Below are 22,900 nucleotides of genomic sequence, written 5' to 3'. Positions count from 1 at the left end.
CTTGAACCCGGGAAGCAGAGGTTGCAGTGAGCTGGGATTGTGCCACTGCACTCCAGCCTGGGCAACAGAGGGAGACTCCATCTCAAAAAACAAAACAAAACAAAACAAAAAAACCCAGAAACCAATAAGCTCCCATTCCTTCTGCCTTCCAACCCTTAGCAACCACCATTCCACTTTGTCTTTGAATTTGATTACTCTAGGAATTCATAAAAGTGAGATAACACAGTATGTGTCATTTTGTGACTTATTTCACGTCATAATGTCTTCAAGATTCATCTAGGATGTAATATGTATCAGAATTTTCCTCCTTTTTAAGGCTGGATAATATTCCATTGTGTGTATGTCACATTTCTTTTAACCATTCATCCCTTGATGGACACTTGGATTGCTTCCATCTTCTGGCTATTGTGAATAATGCTGCTGTGAACAAAAATGGACAAATATCTGTCTAAGTTCCTGCTTTCACTTCTGGTATATACCCAGAAGTGGAACTGCTGGATATAATTTTAATTTTTGAGGAATCTCCGTACTAGATGATCTTATTTCCTTATTTTTTAAGTGTGTGGGTCTATGTGTGGTTTTGGCAGGGAAGGGAGAGGGTGAGTCTCTGTCGTTCCCACATACTCCCCATGACTGTTAAGTAATGTGTTAGAAGCATATGGTTTGATGAGAATTCTAGGAGAGACAAATGTTTCAAAGAATCTCTGTATTTTTACCAGCAATAACTAATAAATCATCTGGCTTCTCTGTTCCCACTATAAAATTATAAAATGAGGAAAATACTACATGTTTTATCATCTTGGTAAAGTGGTCAACATAAATGCAGAATATTTGAAAACTCGGGGGTTTTCAAAATAAGATTGTCAATAAAAATTTATAATTGCATAATTGGAAAGTCAGAAAATTTAAACACTGTAAAATTCCTTTCATACTTTATATCTTAAAACTATTTATTTTACAATGTTAATGAAGTAGCTTATTTCTTTACGAAAATCCTTGTATTTAAGATTATTTTATCAACACATACTTATGCAGTACGAGTGAACGGACACAGTGATAAACTGCTTTATCTGCTAAACTTAACATTAGTTAGAACTTGAGAGCTACACATGTCATTCTATAACCATTGTTTATCAAGGGCTTGAATATGTGTCAAGAAATGAAATAAATTACAATACTACACTGAAAACTCAAATTTTTTTTTTACTGTTTTTCTAATTATGAAATGTTTCAGATTTTGAAAAAAGGAAATACTATAAACAACTTCTGTGAGGCCAACATTCAACTTGAGATAAAATCATCCAATACAGTTGAAGCCCTGTGTCCTATATACTTGATACATTCAGGATTCTGACTTTGATGTTTATAATTCTCTTGCGTTCATTTGTAGCTATATGAAAAATTTTAAACCCAACATAACAAACTACTTGCTAAATCACTGGATCATTTTTACCTGGAACTGAGATTAGGGAGTAAAATGTGATACATCTCATTATTTTCTTTCTGACATAATAGAGAGTTTATCTCTGCTATTCTACTTACCTTCCCCTCCCCTGCCTTGCACTACTCCAAACCTCCTTTTAGGGTATTTTACCTAGACATGTCTTTTTAGTACTGAACTTGTTCACATTTCTCACATCGACATGTAGTATCCATGTTACTGTTTTGGGAATTACTCTTTTCTTTCTATCCTGTTAGAAAGACTATTAAATTGCACTGGTTGACACTGGGTTGCTCCATTTGTGTTCTTCATGACTAGCATAAGGCTATTTTTGGGTGATACTTACTGATGACATATATAATATAGAAGACACAGGAGAAATATACTGCATGAAAATCAAGATTCAGCTTTAGCTAGAGAAGATGAATCAATAAACTAAAATCTAACAAGATGGAGTTCTATAGGAAAAATGTCTTAAGAGTTTGGTTTAATAAATCAATTTAATATGTGAAGGGTAATCATAATTTAACAGCACTATATATTGAAGATTTAAGATTTTAGTGACATAGTGAATCAGTGATATGCAGTTGTCAAAATAAAAAACTAAAGTGGTATTAAGCAGTGTTAAAAAAAAAAAGCATCCAGAACAGGGGAAGTGGTACTCTTTCACAGCATATCTGATCACCTCTTGTATTTAACTCTTGTGCTATATAATAAGGAATAAACTGGAACTTAGAGCAGAATTACCAGGATAGTGGGAGAAATCTGAAACCATATCATATCGAAAATGATGAAGGCTCTAGTAATATTTATTCCATGCTGCTGACACAAATTTAAAAGTTACCTTTAAATAGTTGAAGAGTTATGTAAAGATTAGATTTTTGACTCAATATACAACAAATTGTAAATTCCATTACAAAACTAGAATATACTGTCTTATAAGTCCTCTTCTATTAATATTATTATTAAAACAGAACTAAACAGAAGGGTGGTAATTAGTGAAGATTCAAGCTAAGGTAGGGGACCCAGCAAGCACATCACTTGAGGTCAGGAGTTTGAGACCAGCCTGACCAACATAGTGAAATCCCATCTCTACTAAAAATACAAAATTAGCTGGACGTGGTGGCATACACCCATTATCCCAGCTACTCAGGAGGCTAAGGCAGGAGAATTGCTTGAACACGGGAGGCAGAGGTTGCAGTGAGCTGGGATCACATCACTGTGCTCCAGCCTGGGAGACCAAAAAAACCCAGCTCCAGCCATCTCAAAAAAAAAAAAAAAAAGTTAAGGCAGGGGGTTGAATTACATGGTGTCCAAGGGCTTCTCTAATTTAGCCTCATATAGCTCTATAAGCTAATTCACATAGGTGTTAGTCAAGGAGATATTATTATGCCCCTTAGGATCTTTATAATTCAATAGACAGTAGTACCATAAACCTAGAACAAGGATGGGGGCAGGTCAAAGGGACACAGCAGTCAACTTGTAAGCGCTCCTAATGGTCAAAGCTGGAGGACAATTTGAGCAACAAATCATAATGGATTATATAACCCAAAGAATGAAATATCCATGAGCCCAGAGTATAAGTGATTTAATAAATAAGTAAATGAGGGAGAATAGACAAATCTTCCTTATAAAAGATTCCAATAAATAATTATAGAAGGAATAAGATAAACAGAAAATCATCACTAGAACTCCACAGTAATAATTGCTGCAAGAAAGATCCACCAATGAATGCTAAAATTAGTGGCATTTCTGAGCTCATGACTCCTTAGAAACTGCCATTATGTCTCCTGACTTGAAGTGAGGAGCATTTATGGCATGGCAATTTATTTTGTTCCAAGTAATAGTCATTATAGATTTTGTTTGAAACTGCAATGTAGCCATCAAAGGGAAGGGAGTTGGTTTGTCTTGTTTACACACTATCCTCAGTACCTAACATAATTCCTGTAACAGAGTGGGCCCTTCAAATATCTACCGAGTAAATATTTTTAAAGCATTGACAGGAGAAAGCAGTGAAGAAAGCATGTGTAAGAGGGAGACTTCTGTCTCTGAAGTATGTTAAAAAAATGTAAGCCTTTTGAGATGAACTTTAAAATAAAGAAAAATGAATGTTTTTTGTTACTTTAATTTCACAAATTCAGTTGCTTAAAAATAAACTTGAAAAATGTCACTTTAATTTTGATGACTAAATTTGGAGAGCTTTTGAAATAATCTTACACCAAGGAAAAATTTTATTAAATTATGGATCACCAGTTATTTAAAAATACATGGGAAAAGACAGACATACAAAGGTAGTATCATACAACTGATTTCTAAACTCAATACTTTTGAAATACAAAACAATGATCATTACCCCCCAAAGTCAGTTTACTGACACGAATTGATGTTTAAGTTGGTCTATAACTCTTTTCATTCAATTATGTTTATAAATGTTACTGAATTTTTAAATTTTGTCCCATATCTGAACTTGGTTTTTTTTGACATGTTTACTTCTCAAAGTAGTATATAGTTATTTCTTGCAATTAATGTCAGCAACTATAGGAAGCTTTCCTAAGTCACAAGAATTCAATATGGTTGCTGTTCTGGAGACAGTTACCATTTTGGGCTATATATACTAAAACCCACGTATTCAAAGGCAAAATATTCATAGGCAAAATATGGGGGTTGAGAGCAGGAGAACTAAGAAAAGAAAATGTTATCTTTTACTGCAGACCTGCCAAAAAAGACTCCATTACTTACTTTGGTACTATTGCTAGAGACGTCATTTCTGCCACAGGTTGGCTATATGGTTGTTCCTTTTATATTTCCTTTTTCAAATGATGACAAACTTTGCCAGTTAAATTGTTCAACCAAATAAGCAGACACCTTTAAATTACCATTACTTTTTAGTTGCTTGAAAGAAATAAATTATTTTCTTAATTGGTTTAGCAGCCTTGTGTCTGGAAAAGCAGTAAAACCCCCTTTGTTCCAAAATTAGAACACTGACTCAGAGGCTGCTTGTCAGATACTTGGCTATTTTCTATCACCAATCAGTCACAAAGGTGAACCTCCATGAACTCTGTAATGTAATAAATGTAAAAATGGCCTCACTGACCAATACACAATATTGAGCCAGCAAAACCAAAAAAGTACCCTCATAAGTGAGAAATGGCTTGTATAAAACAAAAGGATATACATCCTCTTACATAAAACAAGAGAAATATGTATAGTAATAAAAATAATCTTTAATAAACTTGTATAGAGATGATTCCGGTTTACATGTAAGTCTGCTTTAACTAACCATGGCTGAATGATTGGAAATGTTCTTTTCTTAACACAATGCCCATTCATTATAAGTTAAGCTGGTCCTAGTTTTTTACAAATCTCTTATTTCCTTGAATTTATCTACTACACCCTCACTGTGATGCCCTTGAACTTATAAGCTGGGCCTGCCCAGCCTGCTTATTAAGCCCCTCTTCAGAAATATACCAGATGTATTAAACAGAGGCATCATTTAATGGAAATCTGCACTTCAAAACAGCACTTGAAGGACCAGCCATTGGCCCTCCAATGTAAATACTTCTTAATTTCACATTATCACAGAAACAGTGCAGTTTATAACCACTCCTTTCTTATAAGAAATTCAGCAGCTGTAAAAAGTTTTGTTCAGTTTCAAAAGATTTCAATACTTATTAATTCCAAAGATCCGAACACCATGTAGCTGTGGCATTTTGGGAATTAGCACACTCAGGAGAGAAGCTGTGTTTAGGATGAAGTGAGTTGGATCATACTTCGTATAGAAACTTGCCAGAAAATATCTGTAGAGATAAAAGTTAAGAATATATATAACATCCAAAAATAAAATTACTTAGAACTTAAACAATTTTAAAGGTAGAAAAAAAAGGCCATTAAAGCATAAATACCTAAAAATAAAACTATTTCTGAGCACTAAAATAAGAGGAACCATTTTAGTTTGGCCCCAAGTTTTATCTCATTAGGAACTAAAAAATTTGTTTAATGGAGGTCCATATTTTCCATTTCTGTAATTGTATTAAATACATTTAATAGAACACATTGCACCCTTTAAAGCAAGGCTTTCAAACTAGGGTTCATATGCCCTCTGTAATTACAGGTGTGGTTCTGTATTTCCATGTATGTTTCTGAGAGAGATCTGGATTCAAAGCATTCATCTTATTCTCAAAAATTTTTATGACTCACAGGTTAAAAACCTCTACTGCAAAGCTCCGAAAAATGGGGTTTTAGTTCATTAGTACAATTCCTATCTTTGAAGGAAATAAATATTTAGTTGCCCTTTTGATGTTCTCATTTTCATACTGTAGTTGATTGAGCAGCTCTGTAACCAGTTTAACTGGTAACTTGAAAGACACTGTTGTACCATTCCAGCTGCTTTTTAATAATCAAATGCATGTATGTTTTTGGATATCCAACTGAGAATTTGTTTTAACAAGCCCCAAGCCTAAAGCACCTTTAAAACCGTAAATCACCAAGTCCAGAATGTTTAGTTTTACCTACGGGTATATCAAGGTGCAGACACATCATCTGATTACTAACGGAATAATACAGATAAGATATAAAGAATAAAACATCATGTCTTATTTGTTCATAACTAAGAAGTTAGTTTCTATTTAGGTGTTTATTTTTGCAGTACACAGGGGAAGTATTCTAATAGTCTTTACTGACATTAGTTTCTCATAAGGGAAAATAAGTATCTTGTGTAATATGGTTAGAAGAGAGAAGCTACTTCCAAGTATGACAAAAAATCACAGTCAGAGAATTTTATACATTTTTAGAACCATCTACATTGAGAAATCCTACAATCTTCCACCTATTTTGCAAACTAGTCAGAAAATTCTTTCTCGAGTGTAAAACATATTCAATTCTGAAATTCTTTCTTCCTGCTTTCATGTATTTGAAGACTAAATTTATACTTCCTTTACTGAACAAAATAGGACATCACTTGCATTTAGCAAACTCACTTCATTTCCCACCATCATTACAGGTTTAATCTATAATCTGGGATAGGTTAGAAATAATAAATCTTATAATGGGTTCTTTTGACTATAACCTAGCATATGTCCCCTTTTTGTCTTTTAAACGAATTTTGTGTGTAGATTATATGAAAATTACTTGCCTCTTTCAAAAACTTAGACAACCCTCTGATGGTATGCAAAACCCAGGTGGGAATCAGTGTGACAACATTTATTTGCCAACAGCTATATTGGAAAGAGACCTGTATTACAAGATAGTAGTTTAGGGTGTAAACCTGAGCTCTTAACTCCAACTAGGTGCAAGATCTTCAACAAGGTAATGCATATGAGTCTGTTTCTTTACCTAAACATCTGGAATATGGTGGCTCATGCCTGTAATCCCAGCACTTTGGGAGGCCGAGGCAGGCGGATCACCTGAGGTGAGGAGTTCAAGATCAGCCTGGTCAACATGGTGAAACCCCATCTCTACTAAAAATACAAAAAGTAGCTGGGCATGGTGGCACACACCTGTAGTCCCAGCTACTGGGGAGGCTGAGGCAAGAGAATCGCTTGAACCTGGGAGGCGGAGGTTGCAGTAAGCCGAGGTCACGCCACTGCACTCTGGCCTGGGCAACAGAGCGAGACTCTGTCTCAAAAAAAAAAAAAAAATCTGGAATAACATTCCATGTCACACCTACCTGACAAATAGTTAAGTAAGAAAATGTGAAAGCACTTTGAAAAGTCTTAATGCTATATAGATGGCTTTAATGCTATTTCTTCAGTTAAGTAAGCAATTTAATCAGAATATTTGAAATCATACCTGTTGGTCAAAAATATATTTTGAGAAATATGGACACTGTACACAGGTACATCTCAGTTGACCTTTTGTGTGATAGCTGTGATTAAAACTTCAGAATATGTCAGGCGTTTTACATGTATTATGATGCAATCTTCAATGTTTTACAGATGAGAAAACTGAGCCTTTGAAGAAAATGGCCAAAAGTCACAGAGCTTCAAAGGGGTTGAGCCAAAATCCAAATTCAGGGCCATCTGAATAACCAATATTTTTGTTATTACATGCATGCATGCATTCATTCACTTATTTATTTAATAAATCGGGTCTTACTCTGTTGCCCAAACTGGAGTACAGCATGTGACCGGAGCTCACTGCAGCCTCCAACTCCTAGGCTCAAACCATCTCCTGCCTCAGCTTCCCACGTAGCTTACGTTTATTTTTATTAGACCTCACTGACACTTTTCTTTGAGGTTAATTTTATATGGGACTAAACCAGTTCAAAATTTCCTCAAAGGGCTATAAATTAAGGAAAAAGGACCCCATTATTTTATGATCAGTTTATTCCTTTCACTTGAAAAATGTCTTCCCTTACTTAAATATCTAAAGCCTATTCTCTCTTAAGTTCTAGCATAAGGATTTCCAACATCCACCTCCAGGAAGTCTTTTGTGCTACGCCAGGCTGTGCTGACACTATCATGGACATTATTATGTTTAAGATAGATGGTACAGAGTATTAAGATATATGAGCAATACCTCTATTATGTGTAGGCCACTGTACTTACTGTGGGATTCAAAGCAATCCATGCACTTATAAATTCTTTGGAGAGACAAAATAAAACATATATACATTTTTTTATTTGTCAATTATACCTCAATAAAGCTGGGGAAAAAAGGAAGCGGCATTTCAGGTAGGAGATATGATTTGAACAAAGACAGAAATAGGACTACACATGAAATATTCAAGAAATGCTGCTTAGAAGGCCAGGTAGGAGTTGGGTGGGGATAAAATATTTACATCAAGGGAAAATGGGGTAAGAACTATTTTCTGGAAGGTGCAGAACATCAGATAAGAGAAAGAAATTAGATACTAGATACAGGTTATATGCTATCCAGGTAGATATTATCTCATTTATTTCTTACAGCATTAGTATTGAATTAGGTATCACTAGCTAGAATTTTATGTATGAGCAAACCAAGCTGGCTGAATGATATATATAGGACTCCACCCAGGTCTGTCCTGTAATGAAAGCCTGACCTCTTTTTTTCGAAACCATACTCTTTCCCAAGGAGTCTGAATATCTTAATAGGTTAGGTGGCCAGTGAAATTCTTCTGATTGTCTAAATCATTGCTTAGGGAGATTAATCTGACAGTGCAATATAGAATATGATTATGTATTTTGTGTCCTTATATGAAACCTAAGAATGGGAGCTGGAATACATTTGACCTGTATATCCTACATGTCTAGGTGCACTGATTAGCATGTAATATTGTCTTCGTATGTACTGACTGAAGTGAAAACTAATTTATTATCAACTTGTTAAAAATTCTGTCTATAATTTATATTCTATCCGAGGTGCCACTTATTGATAGAAGTTTTCAACAAAATGCTGTTTCTAATTCCAATTCAATCTGATGAAAGGATATTTTCCTCTTATCCAATCTTCCTCATACCTAAACATTTCTGCCACTTACAAAATTATTGGAGAAATTGTGAAAAACTTCCGTGAAGATGTAAACTGTACTCCATAGTCCAGTTGTTCCCAATGAGTTAGGAGCCTTGCTTTACCCTGGTCAGGAGTTTCGAAAGGTGTTCCTTTCACTGCATGCAAAAATACATACATCCCCTGGAAAACAAGCAAGGGGGTAGAAATGAACAATATTAAATACAAAACTAGTCTTTGTCAGTAGCATTAACAAGGTTCCAAGCTGTGAGAGAGTGTGGGATTTAGCTGAGTTCATTTTGCGCTTTCAGATAATAGTGAAAGGCTGTGGCCAGTTTCATTATAATAAAATAGAACTTTCTAGGGTATATAAATTATTATTAAATGAGAATTTGTAAAAGGTCAATTGAAAGTAACCTGTTTGCATTTCTTTTCATTAAATTGAAAATAAGTATCAGTGTAGCTTCATATCTTTACATTCAGATTTTCCTACACTTTTCCTATTAGGAAATAGGATTACTTTTTCCCCAATGTACAGGAGGTTTTTCTTCAGGGTATATTAGTAAATTTGATGATACTTAAAAAATGATGAAGACATACAAACTGGTAGAAAACAATAAAATGATTAAAATCTATCGGGAAAAATAGTTTTGAGATATTTAATATGATGACTGCCTTTGCCTTAATAGTTCTCTTCCAAAGCAACAAGTTTGATATAATAGGTATAATGTTCCACTCAATTCCCTTTTTAAATCGCCATTGTGCCTCAATAGTGTTTCTTCTGAAGTCAGTTTTTAAAACTCAAAGCAAATAACATTACTAAAAGCCATTCTGTCAGATCTGTCAGATCATATGAAACATATAACATTTTTATTAATAGTTAGGATAGAATAAAACCAATATATAGTAGATCTGGTTTCCTTGAGATTATGATACCCATTTAGACTGATAGGCAGTGTTTCGTTCAGGATCACTGCTTGAGACACTGTAAAAGGATAATGCCTAAATATTATCATGACACAAAATTTTTCCTTCTAGACACCACAATGTGATGTCATTTTTCCTACCTCAGCTTTTAATGATTATGTAGAAAAATTACGGATTTGAAATTTTATATGATACCAAGTTAACCAAGCCCTTCCTTTCAAGGCTTAGTCTACTTCCTAGTTTTTCCATTAGGCAATTCAGAAGTCGTTTAGCTGCAATAACACGTAAGCTATGGAGGAAAGGACTCATGTTCAATTGGATTTAACCCACCAAATATTTAATAAGTGGCTTATATGTACAAGACACAGGACATACACGCACATATGAAATTGAATGAGATGTACCCAAGCCTTGGAGAAATTTAATCCTCTAAGAGATGGTAAGGAAAAAAAGATATGCATAAACAGCTAGAAAGTAGGGCAGAAACTGCTATCAAAGGTACAATCAGAATACTCAGCAAATGGCAGGGGAGGGAAAGGTTCGTTGTTGCTGTGGCAAAAGTCTTGATGCTACCTCATTAATTACCTCATTCTTAAAGGTTCAGCTCAAATAACAATTCCTTAGGAAAACCTACCTCATTAGTAATAATTAATCTCCTGTTTATGTAGTTGTATACAATTTTATTGAAAATACGATTACAGTACGGTATATCGTGTTAGAGTTGTTTGAATGACGTTTGTTTTCCCATTAGCCTGAATACACTAGGAATAAGCACGGGACACTGCAAGACATTAGACACTGGACACTTCCAACATTAGAAATATTGGAAGATGACATTATGCCAAGGAGTATTTATTCTGTAAGCACTACAAAACCATTTTTATATGGGCTTTAAAGTGAATTATAAAACAGAAAGTATGTTTTCAAATTCTCAGGGGGTATAGGACCCCCAAAAAGTTAAGAACATCTGTTCCAGACCACATACATATTAGAATCTAAAAGAATAATCATCCTCTCATTATTTCCTTCAAACTATATAGACTTAACTAGTGTTTAGAATATCGAAACAGTTTATTTTATACATCTTTTCAGTGAAAAATAATAAAATCTTTATCTGGCCATATATCTTCTGCCCCAGTATTATTTTTTAAATTATTTTTATATAAAAATGTTTGTGATCATTATTCCTACATTAAAAGAATTAGGGAACAAAAGTATGTAGCTTATGGCTAGTCCTTACTAATACCTACTGAATCAAAATGAATCATTCATTTTTAAAGCTGGGCCAAGAATCTTGTGAAGCATAACCTCTAAGGATGAGGTAGCACTTAATAAAACAACCACTGTAGGTTTCTTTCAGAAAGGCAAATACACTATTTTTCTAACTGGGTGTAACAACTAGGTCCATTTTCTCATTTTTAAAGGCATTCAATATATATTTCAGATTTTTAATTGGTTTATTGTGGCTATCTTCAAAGGAAACTTAAATTTGGAGTCATGTAACTGCAACTCCTATGGCTAATTAAGTTTTTAGTGTGGTGAACTAATAACAAATAAATCAGAGGTTTGCTTTCTATACAGTGTTAATTACCAATCATTTGTCCATGGTCAACCAATTTGAAACAAGGTTAGGGGGTGGTAGTGGTGCAGGGATGGCTTCTAAAATATACTTAATACATGTGCCATTGGAGAATGGAAAAGACTAACTTGGCCAGGTGTGGTGGCTCATGCTCAGTACTTTGGGAGGCCAAGGTGGGCAGATCACCTGGGAGTTCGAGACCAGCCTGACCAACATAGTGAAACAACGTCTCTATTAAAAATACAAAAATTAGCCAGGCGTGGTGGTGCACACCTGTAATCCTAGCTACTCAGGAGGCTGAGGCAGGAGAATTGCTTGAACCCAGGAGGCGGAGGTTGCAGTGAGCTGAGATCACGCCACTGCTCTCCAGCCTGGGTGACAGTGAGACTCCGTCTCAAAAAAAAAAAAAAAAAAGACTAACTTATTCAGCAAACATTTAAATAAGTCTTTAGAGATACAAAAATTAAAACATAAAGAGATAAACTGCTAATTATAAAACAATGACAACCACATGATAAAAGAATGCAGCATGAGAGTTGTGTAGATTCCTGGAGGGACAGTTTTGCTGTAGGAGAGCAGGAAGGAGGGGTATTAAAATACTAGAGAGGGCTGGGCATGGTAGCTCACACCTGTAATCCCAGCATTTTGGAAGGCCAAGACAGGTGGATCACCTGAGGTCAGGAATTCAAGTCCAGCCCAGCCAACATGGTGAAACCCCACCTCTACTAAAAATACAAAAATTAGCTGGGTGTAGTGGTGCATGCCTGTAGTCCCATCGATTCAGGAGGCTGAGGCAGGAGAATCGCTTGAACCTGGGAGGTGCAGGTTGCAGTGAGCCAAGATTGTGCCACTGCACTCCAGCCTGGATGACACAGAGATACTCCATCTCAAAAAAATAAAAGTAGGCCCTGAGTGCCATGGCTCACTTATGCTTTGGGAGGCTAAGACAGGAGGATCACTTGAGGCCAGAAGTTTGAGACAAGATGGGTAACATAGCAAGATCCCCATCTCAATCAGTCAATCAGATGAGCATGGTGGGACACACCTATAGTCCTAGCTGAGGGAGGCTGAGGCAGGAGGATCACTTAAGACCAGGAGTTCGAGGCTGCAGTGAACTATGATCATGCCACTGCACTCCAGCCTGGGTAACAGAATGAGGCCCTGTCTCTGTAAAAAAAACAAAATGGCTGGGCATGGTGGCTCATGCCTGTAATCCCAGCACTTTTGGAGGCTGGTGCAGAAGGACTGTGTGAGGCCAGGAGTTCAAGACCAGCCTGGGCAACATAGTGAGACCCTATCACTATTAAAATAAAAACAAATTAGCCAGATATGGCGGCATGTGTAGTCCTCAAATTTCTTGGGAAGCTAAGGTGGGAGGAGCTATGATCACGCCAGTCTCTTAAAAACAAAAGAGTACTTGGTCCAGGTGAAAAGAAAATATAGTAGAATAGCTTAAGCCAAAGCAATAAAATGAGAGCAGATGATTTTATTGCTAGTGTACAGCCTGTATTTAGAGATGGTTGAGATAAGGTGAAGTCTCCTTGTTTCTGCACTGTTACCAACTGGTCTTATATGTCACACAAGAAACTTGGATTTTACCATGACTGCAATGGATAATCACTGAATGACTTAGAGTATGACTTGAGCAAGCACGCATTTTTAAAACATCACTCTGCCAAGTTGGAATGCAGAAGGGTAGAGAAGCATCAAGAAGACCATTTGATTTATCCGAGTAATTTACTTGTGGAAAAAATGAGGGTATGGGGATCAAGTTGAGAGTAAAGCAGTAGAAGGCAGTGCTCTGAGCAAACTGGATATGGAATATAAAGGAAAAGAAGTTATCCTACGACTTAGGTGACTTTGTATTCTTGTTTGCATTGGATGGTTCTGATTATACCTATTCTCTTGTAGTAGTTATTACCAGAGCTCCATTTTACTCTCTAAACAGTCTGTTTGGACTATACGTTACAGGTTGAGTATTCCTTATCCAAAATGCTCGGGAGCAGAAGTGTTTCAGATTTTGGATTGTTTTGGATTTTGGAGTATCGGCATATACATAATGAGATATCTTGGGGACAGGGCCCAAGTCTAAACATGAAATTCATTTATGTTTCATATACATCATACACACACAGCCTAAAGATAATTTTGTATGGTATCTTTAATAATTTTGCGCATGAAATAAAGTTTTGACTGCATTTTAATTGCAACCTGTCAGGTCAGGTATGGAATTTTCCGCTTGTGGCACCACGTTGGTGCTAAAAAATTTTCGAATTTTAGAACATTTTCTATTTTGGGTTTCCTATTAGGGATGCTCAACCTGTGTATTAATTGCTTTACCATTAACATTTAGCTGTCCGGCTTGGCCTTTAGAAAAGATTAGTGGTGAAGTCAGAGGAGCAGATTGTGGGTGGTAAGGGACTAATCAGGAATAAGATAAGTTCCATTTATACTTGTTTGGTTTAAGGTGCAAGGTAATCTGGTGATATAAATAAATAGGAGCATCCTTATTCTACAGGTAGAGACTGAAAATATGGGTAGATGAAGTAACCTAGGTAGAATACATAGCATAAGAAGAGGTGAAGAAAAGAACCTTGGGAATAGAAATATTTAGGAGAGGAAAAGAGAAAGAAGACTCCATAAGAAGAAAGAGAAGGTCAGAAATACATGCCAGTGAAAGTGATCCTATGGAAGCCAAAGGAAGTTTCAACAAAAGGGAGATGATTAGTGCAAAATATTTCAGAGAAGTCACTATTTAAAAGAAAACATCTTTTCCCCTTACAAAGTCTATCACATAAAATGGACTAAATGGACACGTATTTATCATGTCTACCAGCACATCATTCTTGTCCTCCTCCAGTCAACTTCAAATATACTCCAGAAAATAGAAAATAAATATTATTATTATTGTTATTATTTGAGACAGGGTCTCACTGTCACCCAGGCTGGAGTGCAGTGGCACAATCATGGCTCACTGTGACCTCCGCCTCCCAGGCTCAAGCGATTCTCCCACCTCAGCCTCCCGATTCTCCCATCTCAGCCTCCCGGGTAGCTGGGACTACAGATGTGCTGCCACCATGCCCGGCTAAGGTTTTGTATTTTTTGTAGAGACAGGGTTTCAGGTTTCACCATGTTGCCCAGGCTGGTCTAGAAATCCTGACCTCAAGTGATCTGCCTGCCTCAGCCTCCCAAAGCACTGGGATTACAGGCGTGAGCCACCGCTCCTGGCCAAAATAATGTTAATTTTAAAAAATCAATTTCTCCTGTTTTCCTGTCTTAATGCTTTAAGTTAATTTTAAAAAATATCTTTCAACAAATGTACTGCTAAACTGGATTCAATTAAAATTTTCAAGTAACTATTTCCTCCTTTTCACGTTACTTTAATAGGCTATTAAAACTAGAAAAGTCGCTGTCAGGATTTTTTGTTTTTGTAAAAGGCAATTTCCAGGGCTGCATTATATGGTCAGTAGAGTCAGTCAAAACTTTGCTACTCTGTTAGCACTAATACAAGAGAGTGATACTCAACAAGCAGCAGCTAAGGCACCATAAGATCCTGAATCACATAAGATATGATTAAGTTCAACACTTAAATACTGAAACAGTAAAGAATACTTACACAATTTAGATAGATAAGTTAACAAGGATTGAAACTAAAATGATCTATTTTCTAGATTTTATACAATGAGAAAAAAAGAGTCTTACTTAGAAAAAGGCCCAGTTTTGAAATAAAGTGTGAAAGAAAAAAGAAAATTCTATCCCAGATTAGAATTCTTCAAAATTAAGTCTTATATACTAAAAACCACTAAACTATACACTTTAAATGGGTGGATTTTATTGCATGTGAATTATATCTCAAAAAAAGCTGTTAAAAAAACTAAGTTGTACATATCACAAAACCTTAAGCTTTTTTAAAAACTGTGTTTAAACACACGTCATAAAGTTTACCATCTTAGACGCTTTTTTCCTTTGAGACAAAGTCTCACTTTGTCACCCAGGCTGGAGTGCAGTGACATAATCTTGGCTCACTGCAACCTCTGCCTCCCAGGTTCAAGGGATTCTCCTGCCTCAGCCTCCAGAGTAGCCGGGACTACAGGCATGTGCTGCCCCGCCCAGTTAATTTTTGTGTTTTTAGTAGAGATAAGGTTTCACCATGTTGGCAAGGCTGGTCTTGAACTCCTGACCTTGTGATCCACCCGCCTTGGCCTCCCGAAGTGCTGCGATTTTAAATGTATAATTGAGTGGTATTAAAAACATTCATATTGTTGTGCAGTCATCACCATTACCATCGACATCCACAACTCTCTTCATCTTGCAAAACTAAAAACTCTGTACCCATTAAGCAATAACTCTCCATTCCTTCCGCCCCTTAATTTCTGGCAACCACTAAACCTAAAACTTTTAAGTGTTTAGTATAATGTGAAATTCTTACCAGATTATGTATAATATTTGTTAAAGTCCAAGCAACAGGAACACTGAAGAAGGGAATGCTGAGTAAGACAATATGAAGCAAGCCAACTCCCAATGCATATGTTAGCCACATACCCCGGCTGTTCATGACACGGGTATTTGGATTCACTTCACTGTGGGCAACTCCAACATTCATGTTTGCTCTATAGGAAAGTAATAAAATGAATCAACACTGATATAACTGGCAACCTAAACACCCCCAATTCTGACATGACAAGGTACATGTGTTACGATGATTATTTTTTCCTAGTTATCTTGAGGTAGCACACAAACACCATCCAAAATATGCTACTTGTAGAGATGCTGCTGATAGCAGTGAAGAATCGTCAACATCTGACTTTATGGTAAGACAAGACTTATTATCATGGTTCTAATTTAAAAAGTAGTTAAAATGCCTTTCCTAAAGTTTGTTTTCTAGCATGCTGTTTTACTAAATAGGAAAATTCAAACTGAAAGAGATAACCTACATTTTCTTATATCATGAGAGCAACGTGAAAAGCCAAAAGCTAAATTTACCAACATAATAAATTTATATTAAAAAGAAAAAGCAGAACTCACCCAGCCAGTCTGTCAAGTAGCCAGACTCTTATATCTGACTTACTGTATCCATAAAGAATAGTCAGAGTTCAGATCACTTCTTTCTGAATACTGAATGTGGAAGGTACATGCCGTTGACATAATGTGGTGTAAAATCTACATGGTCAAGGGATAATGTTTGTTTCTCAATTTTGTGATACATCTAGGTGAAAATAAGGAGTCTTCTGAATATTTCTCTTGTCAATTAAAAAACTTCAGTTTTCTTTCTTCTTTTTAAAAAAGTTTTTCCCATCTCCTTTCCATTTAAGATGGACTCCAAAGGAAGAACTGATAATAGTTATCAGTTCTTTTAATGATGGTGTTTACTTGGGTCTAAGAATTCCTTAAAATAAAACTGTCCTGAAGAACACCTATCATCCGAGGGAGGGGGAAAACGAGGCTAGATTACATTTGGAACAGCTGTGATTTTAAAATACACAAACGCTTGTATTACGGAGTTAGCATACGGAGAGGAACTTCTGTTTTCCCCATCCAGCAAGTGCTTCCAGAGTATAATGCTCCTTCCCCTCTAGAGAAGCACAGAACAGGCATCAAGGGTTAAGGGGACGAAAAGTTAGTTACACTAAGACCGCGACAGTCTCCAATTTGTATGTGTAAATCCTTCGTCTAAACACACATCATTTATTATACATTATTTTAAACTACTTAGAACATGCCAACACTCAAGATAGTTTTCCCACGTTCCACAGGATGGAGGCCTGAAATTTACATCTCAGCTGGAAGGCAAAGCTGGTGCGGTACTCATCCTATTCCAACCAGAAAACCTTTCCCCAGCAGGTTTGCCGCGCTGCCCCGCGGCTGGCAAACAATGACCTTACAGACCGTGAAGAGGCCGTCGGCTCTGCCCTCGCCGGTCCCTCCGGAGACGGCGACCCGCAGCGGCCCCTCAAGGGAGTTCCCCCTGCCTGAGCCCTCTGGGACAGAGAAAACGCAGCAAAGGCCGCCGCTGCTACCACCTCAGCACCTCCCCCAACCCGCCCCTTCCTTCTCGCAGCCGCACGTCACGTCAGGACCCTGGCAAGACAGCGAAGATTTGCGTAGGGGACGAGCCTCTGAGGCCACGGCTCGCACGGCCACGCAGGGCGCCGCAGATGCAGCCGGACCTCACTTTTCCCTCTCAGGACGACCCTAGGCCGCCAGCAGTTCCCTACGGACGAAGGAGACTGTACAGCCTCCGTCGCGTTCGTGCCCACTTACCCGCCGCCCCACTGCCGGCCGCCGGCTCGCAGCAGGACCAGCCGGGCTGCTACGGCCGCGGATACACGCCCTCAGGCCGGGCGCTGCGTAGCTTGCGGAAGCGTTCACAGACAGACTCGCTGCCAACGGATTGGCTGCGAGCAGCGCCAATCTTACGTCCCCCCCGGGCGAGGCGGGACTAAGTGCCGCGCTCCTCGTACCCGCTCTGCCGCGCGCATGCTGGGTGCGAGTGCGGTGTCGGGCCTGCGCTCCGGATGAGACGCTGGCTGCTTGCCGCTGGTGGATGGTAATTGCCTGCCTCGCGCTAGCAGGAAGGTAGTGTGGTATGACTAACGGGTATTTATTATATTCTCGAGGGCTTGAGGGCCCCCATCCCCTTTACTCGTCCTGGTCCGGGCGCGAACGCTGTAGTGCAGCTAAGGGCGCTCCCCGCGGGCGGGAAGCGAAGCCGGGCTTGCAGGCGCGCACACGTGGAGCGCGTTCTCTGAGCTGATCTGGGCTCTGGGTGTTCTGGCTTGGTCTTTGTTGCGGCCCATTCCCAGACCCTTCTGGGTGCAGGACTTAAAATTTGTTTTCCAGGCAGCAAATTTAACCCATGGCAACTGTAACTCATCTTGTGAGGTTGGCGGTTTATAGTATTCTATCCTGTGGCATCATACAAGGGGTGCAAGTTAAACTCTTTAAAGTTAATCACGATGTTTGCTCGTGGCCTTCTGGGTTTATCCGTACGCCCAAGACAGGCACCTGTATTACACATACTGGGGAAATGTGGATACCAAAAACTGATCCTGAGGAAAGTCTTGATTAGATTTTTTGGAATCGCCTTTGAAATGTAATTTCCCTCACCTTGGCAGTGCGGAAAGTTTGTGATCTTTATTGCCTAAATAGCTTTCAACATTTTAAAATTGACTTAAGAGAATGTTCGCTATGTATGTCTATGTATCTTGAATTTCTGTTGGCTTTGTGAACTTGTTTTAGATTTAGTCTGCTCTTTAAATAAATGATTTCTTTGTGTTCTCTCTAATGAAAGTCTGTGAGTTCTCTGATCTTTACTTCTTTTTTCAGGCAGACCTGTTGTCCTTAACTGACTTTCTGGGTCATCAACATTCCTTCAGAAGTGTTCCTTTTCCCTCTCAGTAAATATGGAAGACTGACTATCCTGATATTCCCAGACATTCTTTGCTGTGATTTGTAAGCCCGATATAAACCATTCCACTTTTTCAAAAGCATTCATTTGGTACACATATGGTATAGAGTGCTATATTCCAGGGGCTATGCTAGGAATGTGTGATTGATATAAAATAAAACCCCTGTCCTCAAAGAACTTTGAGTCAGGAGGAACAGACAGAAACACATATTAATAGAATAACTTTTGATGAGGTTAATTAGAAATGAGGTAAAGGGGGACTGCAGAGGAAGGAATACCTACTCTGTTGACAGGTGAAGGAAAGGAGGCTGCAGCAGTGAAGAAAGGCTTTCTTGAAGAGCTGATACTGAACTAAATCTGGAGGGATGATTAGAAGTCAGCTGAGAGAGAGAGAGAACCATGTGAACTGAGGAAGGAGTGTCACCATGTTAAGAGAGATGAGTTGGTTGGGCATGGTGGCTCACGCCTGTATTCCCAGCACTTTGGGAGGCCGAGGCGGGCGGATCACCTGACGTCAGGAGTTCGAGACCAGCCTGGCCAACATGGTGAAACCCTGTCTCTACTAAAAATACAAAAATTAGACGGGCATGGTGCTGCGCTCCAGTAATCCCAGCTACTTGTGGGGCTGGGACAGGAGAACCGCTTGAACCTGGGAGGCAGGTTGCAGTGAGCCGAAATTGCTGCACTCCAGCCTGGGCAACAGAGTGAGACTGCCTCAAAAAAAAAAAAAAAAAAAAAAGTTGTGTAGTATCATCCCCCTAGAGCACATTTGGGCAATGATGGGATGACTGGGAGAGTAGGCAAAAATCCAATTGTTAAGAAGTTTGTACTTAACCTGGTTGGCAGTTGGAAACCTTTATAAAAATTTTAAGTGGGGCAGCAACATGATGAAATTTAAATACAGAAAGAACCCTATAGTGGTTGAGATTCGAGTCAAAATATCAATTAGGTGGTTATTGCAATAGTTCAGGAGAGAAAGTTTGAGAGGCTGAATGGAGGCAGTACAAAGAGGAGAGGACTAGTTTAGGAAACTGTGAGATCTAGATAGTAGGGGAGAGATGACTGGGTGGCAGGATGTAGAGAGTGAGTAGAATTTCTAGGATGACTTCAAGGTTTCTAATTTTGCTTTATGTGCCTGGATGGAAAGTGTTTAAGAGCATGGGCTTTGTAGTCAGACGTGCCAAGGTGTGCATCTGCCACTTAATAGTTTTGTGATCTTGAGCGAGTTACCATGCCTTTAAATCCTATTTGGTGATAAAGGTTGATAGAATTCATAGAGTTGTTTTGAGGATTAAATAGAATAATATATATAAAATTCTTATGTTGGCTATTATTTTTATTATCAAACAAGAAATACAGGAAGAAAGCTGATTAGAGTTCTGTCTTGGTGGCTCATGCCTGTATCCCAGCACTTTGGGAGGCCGAGGCAGGCAGATCACCTGAGGTCAGGAGTTCAAGACCAGCCTGGCCAACATGGTGAAACCTCGACTCTACTAAAAATACAAAAAATTAGCCAGGTGTGGTGGTGGGCACCTGTAATCCCAGCTACTCGGGAGGCTGAGGCAGGAGAATCGCTTGAACCCGGGAGGTGGAGTCTGCAATGAGCCGAGATTGCCCATTGCATTTCAGCCTGGGCAACAAGCGCAAAACCTGAAACCCCGTCTCAAAAAGAAAAAGAAAGTTAGAGAAAGATTCTCTGATCAGTTTGGGACATGTTATGTTTAGGTTGCCTTCCGCTCATCTAAATGATGGTATTTAGAAGGTAGTTGGAAGTAAGGCCCTAAAGTTCAGAAAAAAGTGTGAGATACAGGTGAGCTGGAGGATAATATGGAAGCCAGTTGAAATTATGTATGTAAAGAGAAGGAGGATATTTTTTCTAACGTTTGCGTTAGCATAGGAAAGATGCTGGTAAATTATATTTAGTGGTCCTTCATTAATATTCATGAAGTGAAGGGCTTGCCATGAGTGAAGCATTTGATTATTCTGCCTGGCATCCTACATTCAAAAGTTGTACAGCAGGAAAAAAAAAAAGTTTTGCAATTCAGGACAGGGGTATAGTAGGTTTAATTATACAATTTAATCTTTACAGTTAATAGTATTTTACATTGATTTACATTGATGATAGGATAAAGTGATATTTGATATTTTGAATATATTAGATTATCCAAATACATAATTAAACTTCACTTTTTCATTTTTTTTTTTACCTTTTTTAATGTGACTACTAGAAAATTTTAAATGATATATATGACTTATAGTTTTGTTGAACAGTGCTGGATAGAGTACTGGTTAAAATGGCTGGCTCTGAAATCACACTACTTTGGTTTTATCCTAGCTCTTACTAACAGCTATATAATACTGAGGAAGTTAAACTTTGAAAAACTCAATCAGCTAATCTATAAAATGGAGATAATACAGATATCATATGCTTATGAATTTGGGAGAGACACAAATATTCAAACTGTAGCAATTAGGAGAGAAGAAAGATGACATGACGTGGAAGAAGAGTATGAAAAGAGATGCAGACATCTTAAGACCAGAGGACACAATAGGATGGGGTAAAGTGTGATAGAATTCATGCTATGAATTGCCATGATCTTAGTAAACTAGAAGGATGAGGAATATTGGCATGAAATTATAGAGATTTGAAAAAAAAAAGATTTTGGATTTGTCATTGTAGTAGATGAGGTATTGTAGGGAATGAGACAAAGATGATGAGATTAAGACTGCTCAGAAGGAGTCAGTCTAGGTTTATACCCTAAAGTTTTGTTGATCAGTGTTTTTCTTAGATCCTTGGGATTTCCTAGGTAAGGTAGAAGACTTCTTGAACCCAAGCCTAATGTGTGAGCCCCTTTGGGGTAGGGGTTAGAGGTGGGGGGATTGTTCATTTAGGGGTTTAGAGGAGCTCAATTTAGTCCCAGTACCCTGGGATGTTTTTAGCATTTATTTGCCAAACACTGTAATACGTTATTTATATATACTACCTTATTTACTTCTCACCACAATCATATTATATCATTATTAGATCCATTCTGTAGATTAGGTGATTGCATTTTAGAGAGTTTAATTTCCTCAGTGTGATATACCTGTTAGTGTAAGAGCTGGGATAAAACCAAAGTAGTGTGATTTCAGAGCCTGCCATTTTAACTACTGCTCTATCCAGCACCATTCAATGGAACTATAAGCCACATATGTCATTTTAAATTTTCTAGTGGTCACATTAAACAGATTTTTTTTAAAGGTTAGTTTTAATATATTTTATGTAATCTAATGTATCCAAATAGGACATTTTTTTGGTCCAATAAAATCTTGATTCTATAGAGGAATTGTATGTTGCATGTTGTCAAGCTTGTGCTTTTATTCCTGTAATGTTTTCTGTAATTAGGCAATAAGATACAAAAAGCATCCCCCTCCCTGCATGCTTTACAGATGGAATTTCCATAGGACATTTTTGGATTTTTTGTTTGTTTGAACAAAGGATTTCCAGTTACCAACAGATTTTGGATCTGCAGGTTGGATCTATAAAGGACCTCAAATGCCAGCTTAGAGATTTGAGCTTTATATTGGCTTTGAGGAGCCACATGATTAAAATAATGTAGGCAGAATAGTATAGAGGATAGTTATCCGACATGTCTGGTATGAGACTAGTTCAGATTAACAGTAATCCTAACTCTAAAGGAGCTCAGTGATTGAAAAAGACATTATAACTCATCAGAATGTATGGATGACTGACTTAATGATGTTTAAATGAGACTGTTGGTAAGGCACATAACTGATTGTCATCCACTTCCCAAAGTTGTATTATCGCTTGGTCATTCTCAGCCAACATTACACTCATTATAGCACAATTGTTCTCATTATTCAGTTATTACCATAGCATTTGTTTTTAAGAAATCTTTTTAGAACATGCATGTCTTGATTCCAATATTTGTGAGCTTTCAGTAATCCACTGTAATGAGTTTGGACCAAGATATAGTTGGCACAGACATTTAAGGAAATAGATTTGAAATAAAAATCTCAAATGAGAAGTTCTTGGGCCCAGTTACTTACTCAGCTTTCAGTCTCTTAAACGGCCATAATAATAAGTCTAATTTTTATACATAGTACCTACTTTTTATGG

General features: G+C 37.8%; 3 protein-coding genes across 12 annotated transcripts in view; 2 read left to right on the top strand and 1 right to left on the bottom strand.

Moving 5' to 3' along the window:
• Positions 1–3,654: 3,654 nt before the first annotated feature.
• Positions 3,655–17,737, bottom strand: ORMDL1 (ORMDL sphingolipid biosynthesis regulator 1). Of its 6 annotated transcripts, XM_011974245.1 has the most exons (5): positions 17,259–17,347; positions 16,398–16,786; positions 15,802–15,982; positions 8,898–9,049; positions 3,655–5,238 (listed from the first exon to the last, which is right to left on the bottom strand). In XM_011974245.1, the coding sequence occupies exons 3-5, from the start codon at positions 15,973–15,975 to the stop codon at positions 5,103–5,105; spliced, it is 462 nt and encodes a 153-aa protein (XP_011829635.1). In that variant the 5' UTR covers positions 15,976–15,982; positions 16,398–16,786; positions 17,259–17,347; the 3' UTR covers positions 3,655–5,102. The 6 variants fall into 6 exon arrangements, with proteins under 6 accessions (XP_011829635.1, XP_011829631.1, XP_011829637.1 ...); XM_011974241.1 differs by lacking the exons at positions 16,398–16,786; positions 17,259–17,347 and adding an exon at positions 17,634–17,737; XM_011974247.1 differs by lacking the exons at positions 16,398–16,786; positions 17,259–17,347 and adding an exon at positions 17,588–17,639.
• On the top strand, positions 16,927–18,659 carry LOC105535228. The gene has a single exon (XM_011974248.1). The coding sequence runs from the start codon at positions 17,089–17,091 to the stop codon at positions 17,566–17,568; it is 480 nt and encodes a 159-aa protein (XP_011829638.1). The 5' UTR covers positions 16,927–17,088; the 3' UTR covers positions 17,569–18,659.
• The window catches only part of PMS1 (PMS1 postmeiotic segregation increased 1 (S. cerevisiae)), a 96,831-nt gene continuing 91,383 nt past the window's right edge, over positions 17,453–22,900 (top strand). For all 5 annotated transcript variants that reach the window (XM_011974253.1, XM_011974252.1, XM_011974250.1 and 2 more), the window contains exon 1: positions 17,453–17,948. The gene's annotated coding sequence lies outside the window, so the exon portion shown is untranslated. The remainder of the gene's footprint in view (positions 17,949–22,900) is intronic.

This window comes from Mandrillus leucophaeus, unplaced genomic scaffold, assembly GCF_000951045.1.
Source record: "Mandrillus leucophaeus isolate KB7577 unplaced genomic scaffold, Mleu.le_1.0 Scaffold143, whole genome shotgun sequence".
In the NCBI taxonomy this organism is placed as follows: Eukaryota; Metazoa; Chordata; class Mammalia; order Primates; family Cercopithecidae; genus Mandrillus; species Mandrillus leucophaeus.
Note: the sequence above shows the minus strand (reverse complement) of the source record. Positions and strands in the feature narration are given on the sequence as shown.